At 41.8% G+C, this 18,752-nt stretch overlaps 1 protein-coding gene across 16 annotated transcripts in view; it reads right to left on the bottom strand.

Moving 5' to 3' along the window:
* The window catches only part of phldb1b (pleckstrin homology-like domain, family B, member 1b), a 106,030-nt gene that overhangs the window by 36,119 nt on the left and 51,159 nt on the right, over positions 1-18,752 (bottom strand). For all 16 annotated transcript variants that reach the window (XM_044354686.1, XM_044354688.1, XM_044354690.1 and 13 more), the window contains exon 6: positions 13,022-14,523. In XM_044354686.1, the coding sequence (XP_044210621.1) occupies positions 13,022-14,523 (1,502 nt within the window). The remainder of the gene's footprint in view (positions 1-13,021; positions 14,524-18,752) is intronic.

Here is an 18,752-nt window from a genome sequence, read left to right on the forward strand (position 1 = left end):
AACCCCAGCCTGCATCCTCCCCCAGACACCGGTCCACACATTCCACAGCCGACCACGTCTCACCTAGTGGGTGGCTCCCATGACAACTGGGTTTGACAACGCCTTGTAACACCACATTTTGAGTTTGAAGCTGCTGATGATCCTGTGTTCTCTAGGCGTAAAGGAGACATTTTGGTGGCAGGTGCCCCGTAGTTAATCAGAGTGCTGTTGCTCATGGCTGAAGTGATTGTGTTGTTGACAAGTAGCACAATTAAGTACAGCTTGCTACTGATTACATGTGAAATAAAAAGCCAATTTTAATGTTCGATGTTTGAAGTCAATGATTACTCTAAAATTAAAAAATGGGGGAAAATTAAACTGGGAAACAGTAAAACTTTGATTTAGCTATAAATTCTAAACATGGAAGGGCATAGGGTATTTTCCTGGGAGTCTGATACAGCTCCCCATGCCAATAGCTTGAGACCCCCTATTTTAAAGACGCCCTCATTAAGGGACCTATTTGAGAGCGGGTGGAAGAGGACCACAAACAGGAGGAACGATGCGTTTACTATTTGTTTTAATTTTTTGCTTAAACCACTGAAAAATCTGTGAAGCTAAAAAATAGTGTCAAAAGTCAACAAGCACAAACTCTGTCATGGCAGTTAAGCAGCAATATCTATCTAAACTTTGCTAATATTAGCCACCATAAGTGACTGCTCATACCAGACCAAATATGAATGTAGCAGCAAAACCTCTAACAGTCTTGAATCTGGAAAGGGTGTATTTTAGTGCTTAGGAACTCAACATGTAATTTGTAAGAGGCGGAAAGTGTTATTTCTTCCTTCAAAAGACACAGTTTTGCTTTAAACTCATATTATTAAGTTCACTTCTGTCTCCTCTTTGTAGTATTGGATGCAACAGTTGTTATGTTAACATTTTCTATAATAATCCATTCATTTATACTCATATGTGCTGTGGAGAGTTTTCTAATGTGACATCCTACATCTCACTGTCAGCTTCCTCATTTAGTCAGTAAGCTCTCCTCACTTTACTCTCTTCTTTTCTTATTTTCATCCTCCCAGCAGTCAGCATCTCTTCCTCATGTCTCCTTCTCTCCCCTGAGAGTCGGTGTCTCCTGTTTTCTCTCATGCCCTTTAATGTTTCCCCCTCCTCTTCCCCTCCTCCTCCCCGAGCACCCGGGGCAATTCCCCGTCTGTGTACCTTTGATCACACCAGTTACTTTTTTAGTGCACAGTCGTATTCTTCTTTGCCGCCTTCACCTACTGTACGTCACAGGCGTAAACAAATCTCACACACATAGTATATCCAGAGTAAACCGGGAAAGTTCAACAAAGCCTTATTTTCTACATATATCTGCAGGCAGGGAAAGATTCATACTCGCCGTCTGCCTAACAGTCTGCAAAACAAACCCCATTCATGATCAGACTCGGATCCTTGGAGGGTTCATCGTGTTCAGGTCCCAGAGGAGGAACAAACAGATGATCCTAACAAGAGACATTTTTATTATACTTCATGCTGCTGCTTTCTTTTTCCACTGCCTGTGGAACACACATGAATCAAAGCCAGGCAGGGGATAGGACAAGCAGGCTCTCCAGCGGCAGCAAACCTCTCTGGATAATAAGCTGGTGGTCCTCCATGTTGATGTCGTTGGCACTGATCTCAAGATGAAACTATGGAGTTGTTGCTCCTGGTGGGGGTGGCTGGCATTTAAACAGCCGAAGCCTCTTCAACTGGGATCCAAGCCCTGGAGTCAATTCTCAAGTGAAGACTGGGTTCCAGTTATCATGTCAAACACTTCCAGCATAGAAATGAGAACATCAAAGACTAGATACATGATTAAAGGCTAGATGAGAGTCGTATTTTCACATTCTCTAAACACTGCTGGGGATAATAAGCGGGCTTATGGCTTGATTATTATTATAGGATACAGATAAGAGCAAGACTGCAAGATGTACAGCCAGTTACATCAGCTCTCTTAAGTTAAACAAATTGCTGTGCACACCAAGTTATGAGATTAAATATCAATATCCTCCCAAAAACTATAAGTCAATAGCAGCTGGTACTGGTTGGTACAGTAGTCAACCACTGCACTGTAAAGTATATCCATGAGATAGTGTTTAGCCAGAGGAGATTTAGTGAGCATACCAGCCAAAGTAAACAACAGTACCAAGCAAGGATGCACACAGCTGCCTGGAGCTCAACAGCAACGTTTCCTTCCAAGGACTTCTATGCAAATTATGATGTATCATTATTAAACTGTCTGCAAATAGTAAATTTGACAATATTTAAGAAAAATATTGCTTACTATTCCCAAAAAGTTTCTAGACATCATTAATCAAAATTTTATTGTTGAATTCTGTTTTGCTTAAACAGTTGGTTTATGTAACAAAATAACAGCTTCTAGCTTTCAGAGCTTTGGTTGATTAAAGGAGAACTCCATCAATTCCTTTTCAGTCCAGAGGAAGCTGCACAGTCTGATTAATTGCCTCAAGTGATGTAATTTGAGTCAGTGTCGGTTGGGACAAAGAAGTGAGCTTACCAGACCTCTGTGGCCCGCTCCTCATCTCTGCTGGAGGTTAGTAGCCTGAGGCTAAATTAGCCCCAACAATTCCAAATATTGGAACCAACCTGTCAATGGTTGAGTTGCACTGTGGGTAAAGTAAGCTCCAAGTTTTAAACAAGGAAGAGGAATGAGCGGAATAAAAAAGACCATTTCCGACAACGAGTCCAACCATGTTATAGGTGCAGTGTGTAGAATTTAGTGGCATCTAGCAGAAAGGACTTGGCAGAAATGGAATATAACATTCATAAGTATGTTTTAATTAATGTATAATCACCTGAAAATAAGAATTGTTGTGTTTTCGTTACCTTAGAATGTGCCCTTTATATCTACTACAGAGTGGGTCCTCTTCTACAGAGCCTGCCGTGTTGCAGCGCCATGTTTCTACAGTAGCCCAGAACGGTCAAACCAAACACTGGCTCTACAGAGGGCCTTTAACATTTTTCACAAGTTTCATGGCCACCGTAGGTTCTCCTACACGCTTGGAAGGGAAGGGGGAGGTGCATTCAGTTTGTTGCAACCTACAACCTCACCACTAGATGGCATAAATCTTCCACACTGGTCCTTTATAGAAGCGCAATGCTAAATCGGTGAAGTACTCTTTTAATTGATGTATCTACAGAAAGTTACTCAACAACAAGCACATGAATCAATTAATCATTTAAGTAATTTATTGCTAAACATGACTAAGAGTCTACAGCCATGCTAGCAGTTCTGTGAGGGTGTACTTAGCAGTTATCTGAGCAAAATGCTAACATCAGCATGCTAATATGCTTACAGTGACAATCCTGACGTTGTTTAGCAGGTAATGTTGACCACCGTCATTATCTTACATTATCTTACACATGTTAGCATTCTAACATTTGGTAATAATCACAAAACACAAAAGTACAGCACAGCAAGTGCAACGTTAACGTACAAGTTCCTACCTGCCTGTCAGGTTTACTACACAACTGAGATTTCCACACTCTGCAGGTTATGTCATTTCACCTGCAGTACATGTAACATATTTCTCAAGCTCAGGTCATAAAAACTTCCCAGTAAGAAAGCAGCCTAAAGGCCTGAAAGCCCCCCTTGTTAATGTAAACCACAGCATCACATGTAGGTAAGGCAATCCAGAACAAAACTAAAGACCCACCACAGGAACATCCACAGTCTATTTAAATCCAGTCCGAGAGCAACGACGGTCAGAGCTTTGTTAATATTAGCAGCAGCATCAGTTACCTTCACAAGTGAGGCCACGTTGTTGAGGAAGCCTGGCTTCTCTTTTCCCAAAGCGAGCAGATACACCAAGGCCTGCTCCCTGCTCTGGTCTCGTGTCAGTGCCGGTACAGTCCTGCTACCACTCAGCACATGATACCGGTCCATAACGCACACACTGTACCCTACAACTGTGTGTGACGGGACTGGAAGATGTTGCTGCCTTGCGTCTCAGTCCACAGAGCTGCGCTTCTACACTGGCTCCTACTGTAAAGTGATTTCACAACTGGCTGTTCTACTTTGGGACGGATGGAGAACAGCCTACACCCCCTACCCCCCCTCTACCCAGGTCTTGTGAGAGGTGGTGAGGAATCTGAGTGAGTGGGGGCAGAGTTACTGATCATAATGTGTAGGGACCTCCTAGAGCGGGAGGTGGCTTGCTGGCTGGTTCTAAGAAAAGGAACAGGGCTAACTTTATACACCAGCTTTATAATGCACTGCTTTCACTTCACTTGAAATAGGGTGTTGGGTTCAATCCAGGCAAAAGGTATAATTACATGTGAAAAATTCTAGGTGTAGATAACAAGGATCAAACAAGCTTTGAAGTACTATTAAACTTAAAGTTTACTGCACATTTGTCCACAGTCTAACTTCAGCAAATACATGTAACCCTATGAAGTGCTTTGTAATGCATTAACCATCAAGTGAAAGCATATAAACATAGACCTGCAGACAATTATATTCAGTTTACTGGTATTATAGTTTGCTAACACTCAGTATAAGCTAAGGGAAGCCATGTACACAGCATGGTAAAAGGTGTTGCAATGTTCACATTGATAAAATGTGAGTAGTTTAACACTCACTTGAACAGCAATAATAAGGAACAACTTTAGCTTACTAACTACCGTTTGTTAGCTAACTACCAACTCTTTTAATCAAGAAGTTAAAGGATGGGTTCACAATTTTTAGTATCTTAAAACAAAGTCTCAGCTAACAAATGAACATGTATCTCATTTGTTTAATCTCTAAAAACAAGTTGTGATTTTACGTGGGGTTAAGAGCCAGGCTAGCTAAGCTAACCATCTCCTGGCTCCAGCTTTATATTTAACAGAGATATGAGAGTGGTATCAAACTTAGTAACTTCTCAGGAAGAAAGCAAATAAGTGGATTTCCCCAAAATGTCAAACTATTATTTTAATGGCATGACAATACATTTTTCATACCCTCAAATTTGATGTTTTTACATTTTATGCTCCAATTACAATCATGTCTGTTCAGTCTTAATATGCTTATGGTGTTTATGATGCCCTGTGAACTTTGTTTCCTATGGAGACCCAATGAATAATGAAGACTTCTAAAGACTACAGACTTCTAAATAAATAACCATAAAATAATATAACCATGAAATAATACACAATATATTTGTTCAACCCAGCTTATTAATTATGAGTTGATCCATCCTCTATATTTCCACAATAACAGTTTATTGCAGATCATCTTTATTTTTTTTTTTTCATGAAGCCACTTTCTATCAAGCCAAGATTTTTTTTTGATTATTTCAACATGTCATTGTTATATAATATATTTTGTCTGTATTTGTTCATATTATTGATTATTTATTTATTTATTTATTCATCTAATAGTGAAAACTCTATAATTTCCAAGCAATATATTACCAAATACACAATAATTTACAATCTGCTTATAAAATGGTCCATGAGGAATTACACGTATGACAAACTGGACATGTTTAGGAGGCGTTTCTAATATTATGGCTCATTTATTCTCTGATAACCTTTTCAATGCAATTAGAGACATTGCCATTATCAGTGTGGGGGTGAATTTCCACTGTTCTACGGAACAGTTAGACAACCCCCTCTAGTGGAGAGATCACCAAACAGCAGATTGCGCCTCTGTAGCTGTGACAGAACATATAGTATTAAAAAACATGACAAATCAGCAAAACCAATTGTATAAAAGAAATACTGTGTCAAGTGACATGATGCATCCTAATCTGGCATTTGTTTTCAGTGGGGAAAATCCACACGTGGCATATTTGTTGGTGCTGTCTCAAGACTGGATTACTGCAGCTTTCCTTTGGACGGGCAGAGAAACAGATTTATCGCTGTCCCAGATAAAGAGCCATAGAGTCTCCTCCGCTGTCTTATCTGTCCGAACCCGTCTCTCTTTTCCTGTTTCTCCGTCTTGCTTAGTTTTCAACCATAGTGTTCCAAATCATAATAATCTGCCTAAACCGCTGACACAAACATGCAGATGGGAAGGCTGATTCTGTCCTCTAAATATTTACTGCTTCCTTTTTCTCTTTTTCTTTCTCTCTCTGCCCTAAATTACAGTAAACTTGACTGCAGTTGTGCCAAAACTCCCCCTTCAGCGTGGATACAGACACAGTCAGAGGGTTTCTGCAGTGTAGGTACTGGATATATTTGGCTGCCTAGGTGGGCAGGTTTGGTGTCCCGCAGTAGCTGGATATATTTGGTTATGTTCTGCAAGATGCTGGTATACACATGTGGTATTCCATTTGACAGTGTGAGGGTATATTTGGTCTGCTAATCCTCATGGACAGTGGCAAAGATGCCAACCATGCAGGAGAGACTTCTGTCCCTGTCACGCACAGCCAACATTTGTGACATCCTACTGGGCTGGAAAATGACAGGGAGCAGAGCAGACACCAAGGAATAAGACAGACAGACTGGACGGGGCAAGACTGGTTCAGGTGGTTGGTGGTGTATGATGATGATGAAGGCCAGAGTTGAACCTCCTGCTAAATGACCGCTACTGCCTGAGGCGAAATATCCAGAACTGGAGGCCCAACCCTGATATTTCAAGGGCAATGCCACAAAAGAAAAAGCATTCTGTATCTGACGTATGCAGGCCTTTATAAAAGATACATGAAGCTATCTGTGACTTATACCGACCTCCAGCAGCAGTTACCAGTAAGGACTGCAACAACAGATCTCCTCCTCCACAGGACTTTGGCTCAGAGTCCCCCCCACTCCAGCCAACACCAAACAATCAAGTCTAGCCAGCTAATTAGAGCGGAGATCAAACAGATGCTACTTGCAGAAAGATACTGTGTTACTCTCTCGAACTCAAAAGAAGCAAATGCAAAACTATTCTAGCATCTTTGTCATTTGCTATTCTGGGTTGAGAGAGAAGCTTTGTGGCTTTTAGCAGCTGAAATGTTTTGCAGGTGAAGTATGTTTTGCTACAAAACAGAAAAAGAGGCTCATACCGGTTTAATCCAATATGTTAGAAGAGTGACGAGGTCCCCTCATTAAAAACAATGCTGTAATCCTAACTAACGTCACAGAAAAGATGAGCTCATCTGTGGTGCACAGAAGAACGGTGTGTTCACGTGTGTGTGTGTGTGTGTCTGCCACAGACTAAGCATGCTGCAACTCTGTTCATATGCCAAGTGTGTTTGCCAAGACAGCGTGTCAGTCAGACGGCCATGTGGAGCGAGGAGTGCCAGGCTGGACAGCTTGGATCGGATGGACACGGGAAAACAGTCTTCCCTGCAGACCGTCCATTAGAGAGCGCTTACCTCCAGGCTCCAAAAGGAAAACATGATTTAGCCTAATTAAATGTTGTTTAGCTAGTTTTCTCTGTCGTTTGGCAGCCGTATCACTTCACTTGTGAGGATGTTTAAAAGGCGGATAAAGGCTGTGATTTTTTTTTTTTTTTTTAAAGGAGTACTTCACAGATTTGACTGTAGAAGTTCAGTTTGCTCGTCACGTGGAGTACTACAGTCTGGAGGGAAAGCACCGAAGTTTGAAAAAAATAATCCTGATCAGGATTATCTCTGCTTGAGCTTGAGGCTTAAAATTTTCACAGAAAATAGCTGAATTTAAAGCCTGAAATATTAATACATTCAAATAAATATAAACAGAAATCTTAAGTCAAGTTCCAATTACTACTTTCAACCAAATGTCACATGTGAAGACCGAGAACTCTCCCCTGTATATGACCACCTGCTATCATATGACCAAAGTACCATACTTAGGTCTTGTGATGATACCTGAGCATCCCCATGGCAACCAAGCCAATGGCATCAAATGATGAAGAATGTGACATGTGGAAGTAGATAAGTGGAACTTAAGTCAAGATGTTTTTGTCAAACTACTGTTTCCAAGGTCAAGAGTGAACTTTCAAGTTCAACGTTTTAATAATTAATATTTATAAATAACTTTTAAGTGGACAGGGTGTTCAAATATTCATAGCTGTACCGATAAGACTGGACAGAGGCTGTTCTTAAAATAAAAATGTTGCTTAAATTGTATTTTATAAAAAAGTATTCAGTACTTTTTTAAAGATTTCACCTTGTTAGATTAAAAACACCTGAATGCCACACTGTAAACGCTTCAGCTTAAATACTACACTGCCAAAGAGGTATCAATCAACTATACAGTGGAACAGAACTGCATCATAACTTAGCAAAAAGTCCATTGTCATTCCGATAAATCAGTGTATGAGCGTATGAGTGCAGCTGCAGTCTCCCTGCAGCCTGCTGCTGCTGCCTCTGAGCTGTGTACTCCTGCTCATTTCACAATAAGACTCTTTTTTTTTTTTCCTCTGAACAAACTTCTCTGAGATTCTCTCTTCACATAACTTTGTTTTTTGGTAATCAGTTGTGTGAATGAGTAGCAGGCTGTGTGTGAAATGATTTAAACGCGGACGCTCTGGGGCAAGAAAAATCTGTCATGACAGTGAGTCAACTGTGACTAATTACAGCCCTGCAGCTCCACGCCCTGCCTCCTCAAAGAGCTGCGAGTTTTCTGCGTTGGAAAAATATAATAACATAACAGGCTGCTGAGGAATCTGCTGTCTCAGGCGGCCCTCGCTGGTCCCTGTATGCCTTTCTTATTTACCTGACATGAATGTGTTCTTGACCTTATATGCTAAGAGCTATTTGCACACATCTAATGTCAATATTTTCCTTTATGCTTGTAGTTGAACTGGTCCAAAGGTTGTTGTTGTGGCTAATAACCTCTCAGGGTTTGACTGATTAGGGTACTTGAAGGCTAATATGTGTACAAGAGGAGCAGGTACCCTGTATTTTATGTCATGTCAAGAGCAGTTTAACTCTCCGCACACCTTCATTGGTTGGTATACTGTCTTTAAAATAACAGCTAATTACCAAAAACACTGAACAGCTGAATGAATTAAATGTGTAAAGAAAATAAAAGTGAAAGTATTCCGCATGCTTATAGATAGAGTCAAAGTCCAGATGTGACCAGCAGCTGTTTCACTAGTTTCTTACATTATGATTCCTGAAAATGTGTTTCAGGTGTTAACGATCCACATTCAAAGATAAATTAGTATCCTTTACAGCACTGTTATCAGAATTTCAACCTTTTATCACTTTTATAACACTTGAGAAGTAGAAAGTTCTACCCGGAAGTGTTTGTTATATTGTACATCATCACTCAGCGCTCTCTGTCCTGTACAGCTGCTGGCATGTTTGTTAACGGCGTCTAAAAACAGAAATATTACATAAAAACAATATATCATTTTTTAAATATGCCATCCCCGTAGAAACATGGAGTAAAACATGATATACTGTTAAGTGAGGTTGTATGTTGTTGTTGTTTTTAGTAACTGTGCTAAAGTCAATGCGATTCTGACTGAAAAGAACTCAGAGTTCTGGTTTCACTTCATCTTTCCATAACTGCGGTGAGAGCTAAAAACTCCTAACCAGAGTTCAACCAGTACTGGATGTTTGAGACTGATCCTCATACCGATATGTGAGAGCTTACTGGTTGAGATGAATACCTGATAACTGCAAAGTCCACAGTTCAATTCCAGCTGCAGACCTTGCGTGTTGTTGCATGTCATGTTTCATGTCTCTCTGCACTTTTGACTGTCAAACACAGGCCAAAAAAAATCTGCTTAAAAACATTTCGTCATTTCTAAATACATTTACAAAACTATATATGACGATTTAATTGGTTTTTAAATGAACTGTGACTAAGATATGTACTGTCTGGTGGACAAACTATAATAACACCTCGCAATCATATTTTTGGCATTTCTGTACAAAGATATTTTTTGCTACTTGCAATCAGCCTCTGAACACTTTTCAACAGTTTTCTGGATTGACTGACCTTCATGTCTTAAAGTAATGATGGACTGTCTCTTCTCTTTACTTATTTGAGCGGTTCTTGTCATAACATGGATTACTACAGTACTGGAACAGGGTTATTTGCTGCCTCAGCACAACACAACTGACGGTCTCAAACGCATTAAGAAGACGAGAAATTCCACTGACTAACTTTTGACGAGCGATAGAAAAATCTGTACCTTGCATCGTGTAGCATGTATGGTTGTACGTTAGACGGCAGGGTCTCGTGGGTAACGGCAGGACAGAGTCATATGGATATCATGTGGAAGGGAGAGTTCTGTAAAGCTTTGTCTAGGTCTGGTGGGAATCTGTAAACAACTGAAAGGTGCTCCCCAAGGCCATCAACAATATATATACCAGTGAATTTCCTTTCCTTCTTCAGAAGTCTCCACAGAGACTCTGCGGACTCTCCGTGTCTGTAACATGTGTTCAACCAACCTCAGTCTATTGATCATTTATCTATCAACACCTGTTCATTGAAAAGCATCCAGGTGACGACCTCATGAAGCTGGTCAAGATAGTAAATAGTGTGCAAAACTGTCATCAAGGCAAACAGTGGCTACAACTATTACTATTACTCTGAGTAATCTAAAATATGAGACATATTTTGGTTGAAAATGTAGAAAATAGTAAAAAAATAAAGAAAAACGCTTGAATGAGTGGTTTCTTTCTCTGGTCTCGTGGCATTTATCACAGCCCACTTGACTGTTAAGGGTTAAACCGGTCTCAGTGTATGGATGTGGAGCCGCCGACACACTGTTTTATTGCCGTGCCTCTATAGGAGGTACCAGAACATGACCTGGTACACAGACAGACGGGGCATGTCAGCTCAGTCTATCCAACTGAGCTGCCTTCACTCAGTCTCACACTTTAAAAAAAAAAAAACACCCACTTTGTAATTACAAGCCAGCGGGACAAATGCCTTCTCACGCTGCCACAAACACATATAAAGGCTTTTTTTTTTAAAAAGGACTTTGTCTCGGCAGTTTCATTCAGACTGGCAGACATGTTCAAGATGTCTACCGCCGTCCCTGTCCCCGTCCCCCCCCTTCAGTTTAGGAAACAACAAACAATGCGGTTGCCATGGGCTCATCTGGGCTCCCTGAGACCGCGTGTCAGTGGCAGTTGAGACAGCCGACAGCCGAGTTACAGACAGTTCACTGAGATGGTTTACTGGCCTGGTTACTCCTCTTCTTCCAAACAAACAGGGAGATACTGCGATTGTTACATTCTCTTCCTCAAGGACATACAGGAACATTCAGTGATGATCATACTGATGAAATGATTTGTGAAGCTGATTGAGGCAGCTTTTACACACTGAGGTTCCTCAGTAAAATCTCCTACAAAACGACATAGTGTATAAAATCATATCTATTATTACTCTTCCAGCTGATCAAAGTTCTGCATTAGGCTGATTACACCAGACATATATTAACATCAAAAGAAATCTGAACACATTTATCAGACTTCTTGTGTAGCATGAATCCAAGGTTCATCAGTATCAGCATGATTAATATGTCTCAGTATCACCAACATATTGCCTCATTAATTATTTCCTCAAAATCCCTCTCACTCCTGCCAGGAGTCCTGAGCAGGACTCTGAGATCATATAATACATAGATGTGTTTAAGATCAAGTAACCACTGGAGTGGATGAACAAGACGTGGATTATAGATGTTTACAGATGTTTGGATTTCCTTTACCTGATGTAAAAACTGGTTTTAATGAACTTGTGACAGAATGGATGTCACTTTTAAAAGCTCTGTTCTCCTTAAAGGTCAAAGAGAATTTTACTGTCAATGACATAGTGCTGCCACTAATATTATTGATTAATCTGAAGATTTCTTTACTCAAATGATCAATTCATGTTTGGTCAATAAAATGTCAGGAAATAATAAACAATGTCTGACATCATTTCCTAAAGCCTGAGGTGACCAGATATTCACTTTACTATCAACTAATCAAACAAAGCAACAAATCATCACAATTAAAAAGCTGAAAGTTTTTGCTAGAAAAAAAACACTACTGTCAATAAACTTATCTATCCATCGACTACTTGTTTCAGCTCTACAATGTGAACACATCATTACAATACATTCATCTACATATCCTTCCATAGTTACATATTAACATAGCTGCTGCATATACACAAGGTCAGCCAAGGTAACCCTGGACCAGATGTGGTGGTTCATTGCCTCGCTCAAGCCAACTAGCAGAGACGATCGGCACTATAGAAGTAAATACCAGCTACCCTCTGGTTGCTCCCAACAGGCCACATGCTGGTGCCAGCAGTGAACCACCAACACTGCCTCCAACCTACACACCTGCTGGTACAAAGTGGACTGTCCTTTGTTGTTCTGACTGTAAAGCCGTCTGAAACTAATTTGTGATTTTGGTCTGTGTGAATATAATTGACTTGACATAATCTGTTTTTCTAGACTTTCAGGATACAGATTAGAATTCATTTTAGGTCCCAGGTAGCCCTGAAACTTATTCGTTTATTAATTGATTATCAATTGACAGAAAATTATTTGACAATAAACTGATAGTCGAATAATCATTTAAGTCTTTAAACAAAAATTTAAAAAAAAAACAGCTCGTCAAATGTGAAGATTTTCTGGTTTTTAGACTGTTGGTGAGACAAAAACAAACTATTAGAAGGGTTTGACTTGGCCTTTCTGACATTTTATGGACTAAATATAATATCAAAAAATATTTAACAGATTTATAGAAAAAGAAAATAACCACTGGTGGCAGCCCTACTTCCAAGAGGGATTTGGAAACTGTGGTCAGGGATGACCTTATTTTTTTGAGGAATGATAAGGTCGGCATCGCAGTATCTGTCTAACCCTAAATAGCCTTGATTGTATGACAAATAAGCTATCAGGTAGAAAACAGTCTAGGAAAGTTCATTTAAAACTGACCCAAAGTCATGAGTCAAAAAGTTTTTCTAATTTCCAAATCAGCTCAAGAAATGAGAACACACCCTTTAATGTATGAAGTAAAAATGCTGTGACCTTGAAGTGAAAATGGTGTAATAAGTAGATGAATGAAATGTGTTCTTTCTAGATGTAAACTGAATCGTGGTAGTTTCCTGGTGAGATGTGTTCCTCACTCACCAGTCTCTCCATTTCCTGTTCTCGTAGTCTCTCCTCCCTTTGTCGTCGGTGGTACTCCAGAAGCTCGTCCTCGTTGTCGCTGATCTCTGTGATGCTGTTCTTCCTTTCCCTCATCCCTGGGTGTGGTCTCCCTGCGGACATCTTCCTGTGGCTCCTGGGGCTGGACACAGGAGATGAGCCAGGCAGAGAACCAAGACTGTAAGCGGGCGACAGGGAATTCCCAAAACTCGCCTTCCGTACCCCCACACCACCACCACCGCCCTCCATCATCAGAGAGGTAGGCGAGGGACTGCGGGCTCGGATGCCCCTGCTGCACACCGGCTCTTCGGATGTAGATCCGGTCTTGCGTCTGAGCCTGGGACTCTCTGGAACTACCTTGTTCAGACCCGAGGGGCTATCTGGAGTCCTTAAAGTGGGGATTGTCCCTGGGAGCGCCCCTGGGAGTACCGGGACCCCTCTCCGAGCCATGGAGGGACTAAGAGGCGGAAGCTCTCTCATACTGCTGCTCCCACCGCTGCCCCCGTTCAGCTCCATGTTTCTCCTGGACATGCGAGGGCTTTCGGGGGGCTGCAGTGAACGCGGATGCTGCTGGAGCGGGGATCCTTGGATAATGTGGACGATGGGGTCCAGAGGAGGCTGGAAGGCTCTGGTGGGTTGGGAAAGCTGCCTGGAGGGGCTTGAGGTGAGGGAGCGATCAGCTAGGCTGGTCTGCTCTCGGAAGGGGCTGGCAGGCCTTTCCTGAAGCACCGTGGTGGTCGTGTTCTTGGTCCTGGGGCTGGTGGGCGAGGGGGATGGAGAGGTTGGGAATTTGGGAGTGAGTCTGGGGCTACTTGGCACAATGTTTCTACTACTAAGAGATTCATTAGAAGACAGAAGTCGGGGGCTCTCTGAACCATCTTGGCCTAGTCCTCTGCGACTTGGCTTGGGGCTTGGAGGAGCCTCTGCTAAGACCTTCCTTTGCAGTCTGGGGCTTTCTTGTACCTTCTGACCCGCCCCACCGCTGCCGTAGTTAGGCAGTATGGTCCGTGGCTGTGGTACAGGTGGAGGCTGGGTGGTGAAGTTGTAGCTAGAGGAGCGTACAGGCACTGGTGGCAGAGAAGAACTCTGGTCCTGGGGTCCTCCACTAGGAGACGGGCTGGTAAAGCTCCCACTGCTGGCCGCTGAGGGGGAAGAGAGGGGGGAGAAGGGTGGGGATGTATTCTCATAGCTGGACCCCACGGACATGGCCCCTGGGCTGGTAGGAGGGGACAGCAGATACCTGCCCCCTCCATTGACCATGGGCGACAGGGGTGAGTGGGGAATGGGTTGGCCTCCAGGAGGCTTTTTGGCCTCTGAGGAGGAAGGCTGAGGGTCATCCATGACTAGGGAGTCCATGATGTCCTGGAGGTCCTTCTCGATAGAGCTGACAATTGCACTGTGCTCAGACTGGACTCTTTCTCCAGGAGCTGGGGGAGACTGGACTGGACTGCCCTGGTGATTCCCATTGACCAAGCTCTCCGTATCTAAAGGGGGAGAAGACAGAAAACAACTGTCATTGCTGCCTTTGTGTTATAAAACAAAAAATACAAAAGTCAGGTTTAACATCTTGGGAGTCTAAATTATTCACCACCTCAAAATGCAAACAGCTTCTTAACTAGTGTTACAATGTCATTAAATGTCATACAGTGAAAATATGTACAGTATGTAGCAATATGTTGGAATAGTCTTGTCTTGAATCATAAAGGACTGACAATAGTGGCGCAACAAAAAACAGAGCCTTGTTCATTCATTTCAAGAGTGGACCCCACTGGTGAAGGGGGCCCTGATGCTGAGGGCTCTGGCACAAAAAAAGCAGGTTATTCCAACAATTAAGCTGAAGTTGGCAATGCAAGCCCACATTCCTGGAAGATTACTTTGTAACATGTAAAAGCATAAATCAGTGTCAAGGAGAACATGACCGACTTGTAAAATTCAGTCTCATAATAAGACTTAAAACTAATGGATGCATTACTCAAACTGGTCTTGCTTCCACAAATACCTTCAATGACTCCTACTCTAAGTGTAAGAGTGTAGTATTGCAATATCTATGGATTACCCATTATGTATGAGGTCTAATGCAAATCTGCTGGATGACCTCACCTTACCTGTCTTTCTCTGAGCAATAATAGGGTGGACACCATAGCCTTGATGACTTTTTCATAACTTTCCATAACTAATTTGCGGTGATTTCATGACCATGAAATGTTCTTTCTTTCTGGTTTAGTTAGTTAGTCTTTCTATTTCCAGTCTTAACCTTGTCCTTAATATTTGAGAAATGTTCAAAATCCACGTTTTCCAGCCCAGCGTAGAAGCACCGCAAGACAGGTAAGGATGAGGGCAGAGGAGAGATTAAAGGAGGGAAGGACACAAACCAGGAGATGAACAGACAGACAGGCCTGTACGTTGGATAGGGATCAGGAGAAAATGTGCCTACATAACCCAATTACTGTGTGGCCCGAAAGCAACGTAGGACACAGACCGGGTAATCTAATCTTAACTGTCTCCCTCTAATGTCAGCATAGTAGATTATTACAACAGAAACGCACGGCCACGTGGGAGACTCACCAGCATGGCCTTGAGGTAGGGATCAGAGCACAGATCAGGTTTTATTAATGCTAAATGAAATCTGTTTAAATGGACTTGTTGCCTAAATGGAAACAGAACTGCAGAGCAATGGGGTCATCAGTATAAACACTGAGAAGTAATAGAAGACAACAGAAGAATAGAGCTGTCATGTCTATTAGTGATGTAATAACATTAGAAATCATAAAAAGGACTGTGGAATGGAGCAAATGATAAGGATAGAGTAGAATACAGAGTAGAATAAAATAGTCAATTTGTCTCTTGCGATGATGATGTCACAGCGAGATGTCCCAATAGCAAAACTGCTCTAAAATATAGAAGCTTCACAAATAATGCATTAGCTGTTCTTGTCCAACAGGGATGGGAGTAGCTTCCTGCATGCTCCTCTATAATGACTCTGCCATACAATGAAGCCCTGTCTTTATGACAGCCTGACCACTATTCAATCTGAATACATGTTCATGGAAATGATACAGCATTAAGGTCTGCAGGCTGCCACTTCAGTACATTTCATTCGTTGAGCTGCGCGTTTATGTCAATGTCACGTCTTTTCTCACAGACAACAAACCGGATAGGTTCCTATGTACAGAGTCAAAAATGGGGGGGTGGGGTGACAAAAATAAATGTAACCGTTTGCTGAGGGAAAGCCTGTGCAATGATGTCATAGGATACAGACTATAGCCTTGAGTACACAGAGCCAAACTTCATTTGAAAATCAGGCAGTTTAATGTTAGCTTGCTTATCGATAAAACTGCGAGTCCGATATAATATGACTTATGACATTTCATAATATGTAAAGCTCTCTACAATTCGGCATCAATTTATTCATCTATTAACGCTAATTGCAATAAACATACGCTTTGTTCTCCTGACAATAGCTAGATGTATCCCATCAGAATACACTATTGTTATTTTGTGACCCAGTCAAAAAACCCGATTTTTTTCCCCGTATTAAGGTTAATGTGTGCTGAACAGAGAAGAAAATGCCACACCATCGTAAAAAGTATCCAGTGATGACATGCGTTGTGTGCATCTTTCCATAAAAGCAAATGAGCATTAAACCGATGGATTTTTAATGGACTTTGGCTTGTGACCGGTTCGTATCACTTTCCTCGTCCAAAGCGCAGGCATGAAGCAGTAGGTTACTCACATGAAGGAATAAAACTGCGACCCGGTGAGTTTCAGTACGGTTCACCTGCTATAGGACACACACACACTGAGGCTGACATCCTCCGGACACCGGTACCAGACCGGCTCTGACGGAGCCCTGCCGTGTCTGCCTGGCTCCACACACACCGAGGGAGATCACCGAGGTGATATTTCAGCCGGGGTTGGGCTGCTAGGCACCAGCGCTGCGTATGGTACCACTGCTGTCAAGTTACGTCAAACGTAACAGAGCTTTTCCGGTCAAAACCTTCAAAATAATGCCCGATTTAGTGTGTTTCCTCGTTAAAATACTTCATGTGCCGTCACGTAAGCTGCAGACACAAATATGTGTATGTATGTACGTATATGTACGTATATATGACAGACAGATAATGTATGGCAAAAGCTACATTTAATTTCTGTCTAAATATAACCCACGTGTTTATACCTGTCGTTACCCACTGAAGTAGTACAGCCACACTGCAAAATATCTACCTCAATACAGCATACAGTACATTTATTAATGATGAAACGTTCAGATAAAAAAAAAAACCCAGATCCTCTAGAGAAAGTAATTTTTCTAAAATGCAATATTGCATTTTTATTTTGAAGGCAAAAGTCTTATGTTTGTAACAAATTGTGGCTACTTTGACGTATCTCTTCCTGTCCAGGGTGATGTGAACCCTGTGTGTGAACCACTGCGAGATTTATAGCGCGGTTTTACAGAGTCACAGCAGTGGATTTTATGGCCTGTCACTGTTATTGTGTCTGTAATGTAGATTTTGTCAATTTAAGATGAGAGGAGGAGAGAAAGTATAAATTTATGCTTCATGCTACAATACAAACGCTGTTGCCAAGAATGGCATTTAACTGGTGCAGGAAAATTACTTTCTGGATGAATTGGGCTGATATTGAATGTTCATTACAACGGATACAAGCCTGTTGTGGTTGTTCACATCCAGTGCCAATAACAGGCCACACTGTTGCTTTATAAAGTTAGTTTTGATCGCCAGAAACAACACATTATGCACATCCTCCAATGTTCTGAGAGGAAACTGTCCTGAAAACAGAGTTTTTGATGGACTCCTTCTATTGGTCTCGTTTTATCCAAGCTGTCAGTATGCATATATACAGTAACAGCTGAAGCTGCGACTGCATTTTATTTGACCATAACTTTCACAAAAAAATCATAGAGACTTGTCTGCAAGAAAACTTTTGCGGTATCGAAATGCATCATTATCATCGTCGAGTGTGGAAAAAATAAGGTAATTAATCAAAATAAACAACTTTAGATGGGTGGAGTTAAGAAGAGACTACTATGCCTTTTGGCTGAACTTTTCCACAAAAAATACTCACTAGAGATCCAATATGGTGAAATATTAAAAGGAAAAGAATGTCCTCGGGGATAGAAATGTGGGTTTTGACTGGTTTGGAACTGAAAAATAAGGGGCAGGAGCAAGGCGCTAAATGGTAAATAGATTTTCTTTGTTGTCCAAAATTGTCTGGTTCTATTTTACTGATGGGCACTTGTTTTCATTGCATAACTAAAAAAACATTTGAACATGAGAGATTCAACATGTGCTGGTGCCATACTGCAACCATAACTGCACCACAAACCTTCAGCCCTGCCTTCAGCGCAGACTGTCAAGCAGCCAGTGAGAGATACGGCAGCCAAATCACAGGGAGATAAAGGCCTTTTATTGAAAAGCAAGGCGAACACACAGAAGAAGGGTGGGAGGGTGCAGGAAGGGACTGGGGGGGGGGGGGACCAGGGAGGGAGGGTGGAGGGATGGCAGACAGTAGAATGGAACTGGAGGTTTATAAATAGTCTGTGAAAAAGATACTGTAACCCCAGCCATCGGACACTTTAAGTAAGCAGCTCAGAGCCACAAAGCCGCCTGCTGGCCTGGCAGAGAGGCACAGGAAATGTCCAATCAGTGGAGAGGTGGTAGCTGAAAGATGGCTGGCTGAAGACAAGCTGGTC

This window comes from Thunnus albacares, chromosome 6 (assembly GCF_914725855.1).
Source record: "Thunnus albacares chromosome 6, fThuAlb1.1, whole genome shotgun sequence".
Taxonomy (NCBI): Eukaryota; Metazoa; Chordata; class Actinopteri; order Scombriformes; family Scombridae; genus Thunnus; species Thunnus albacares.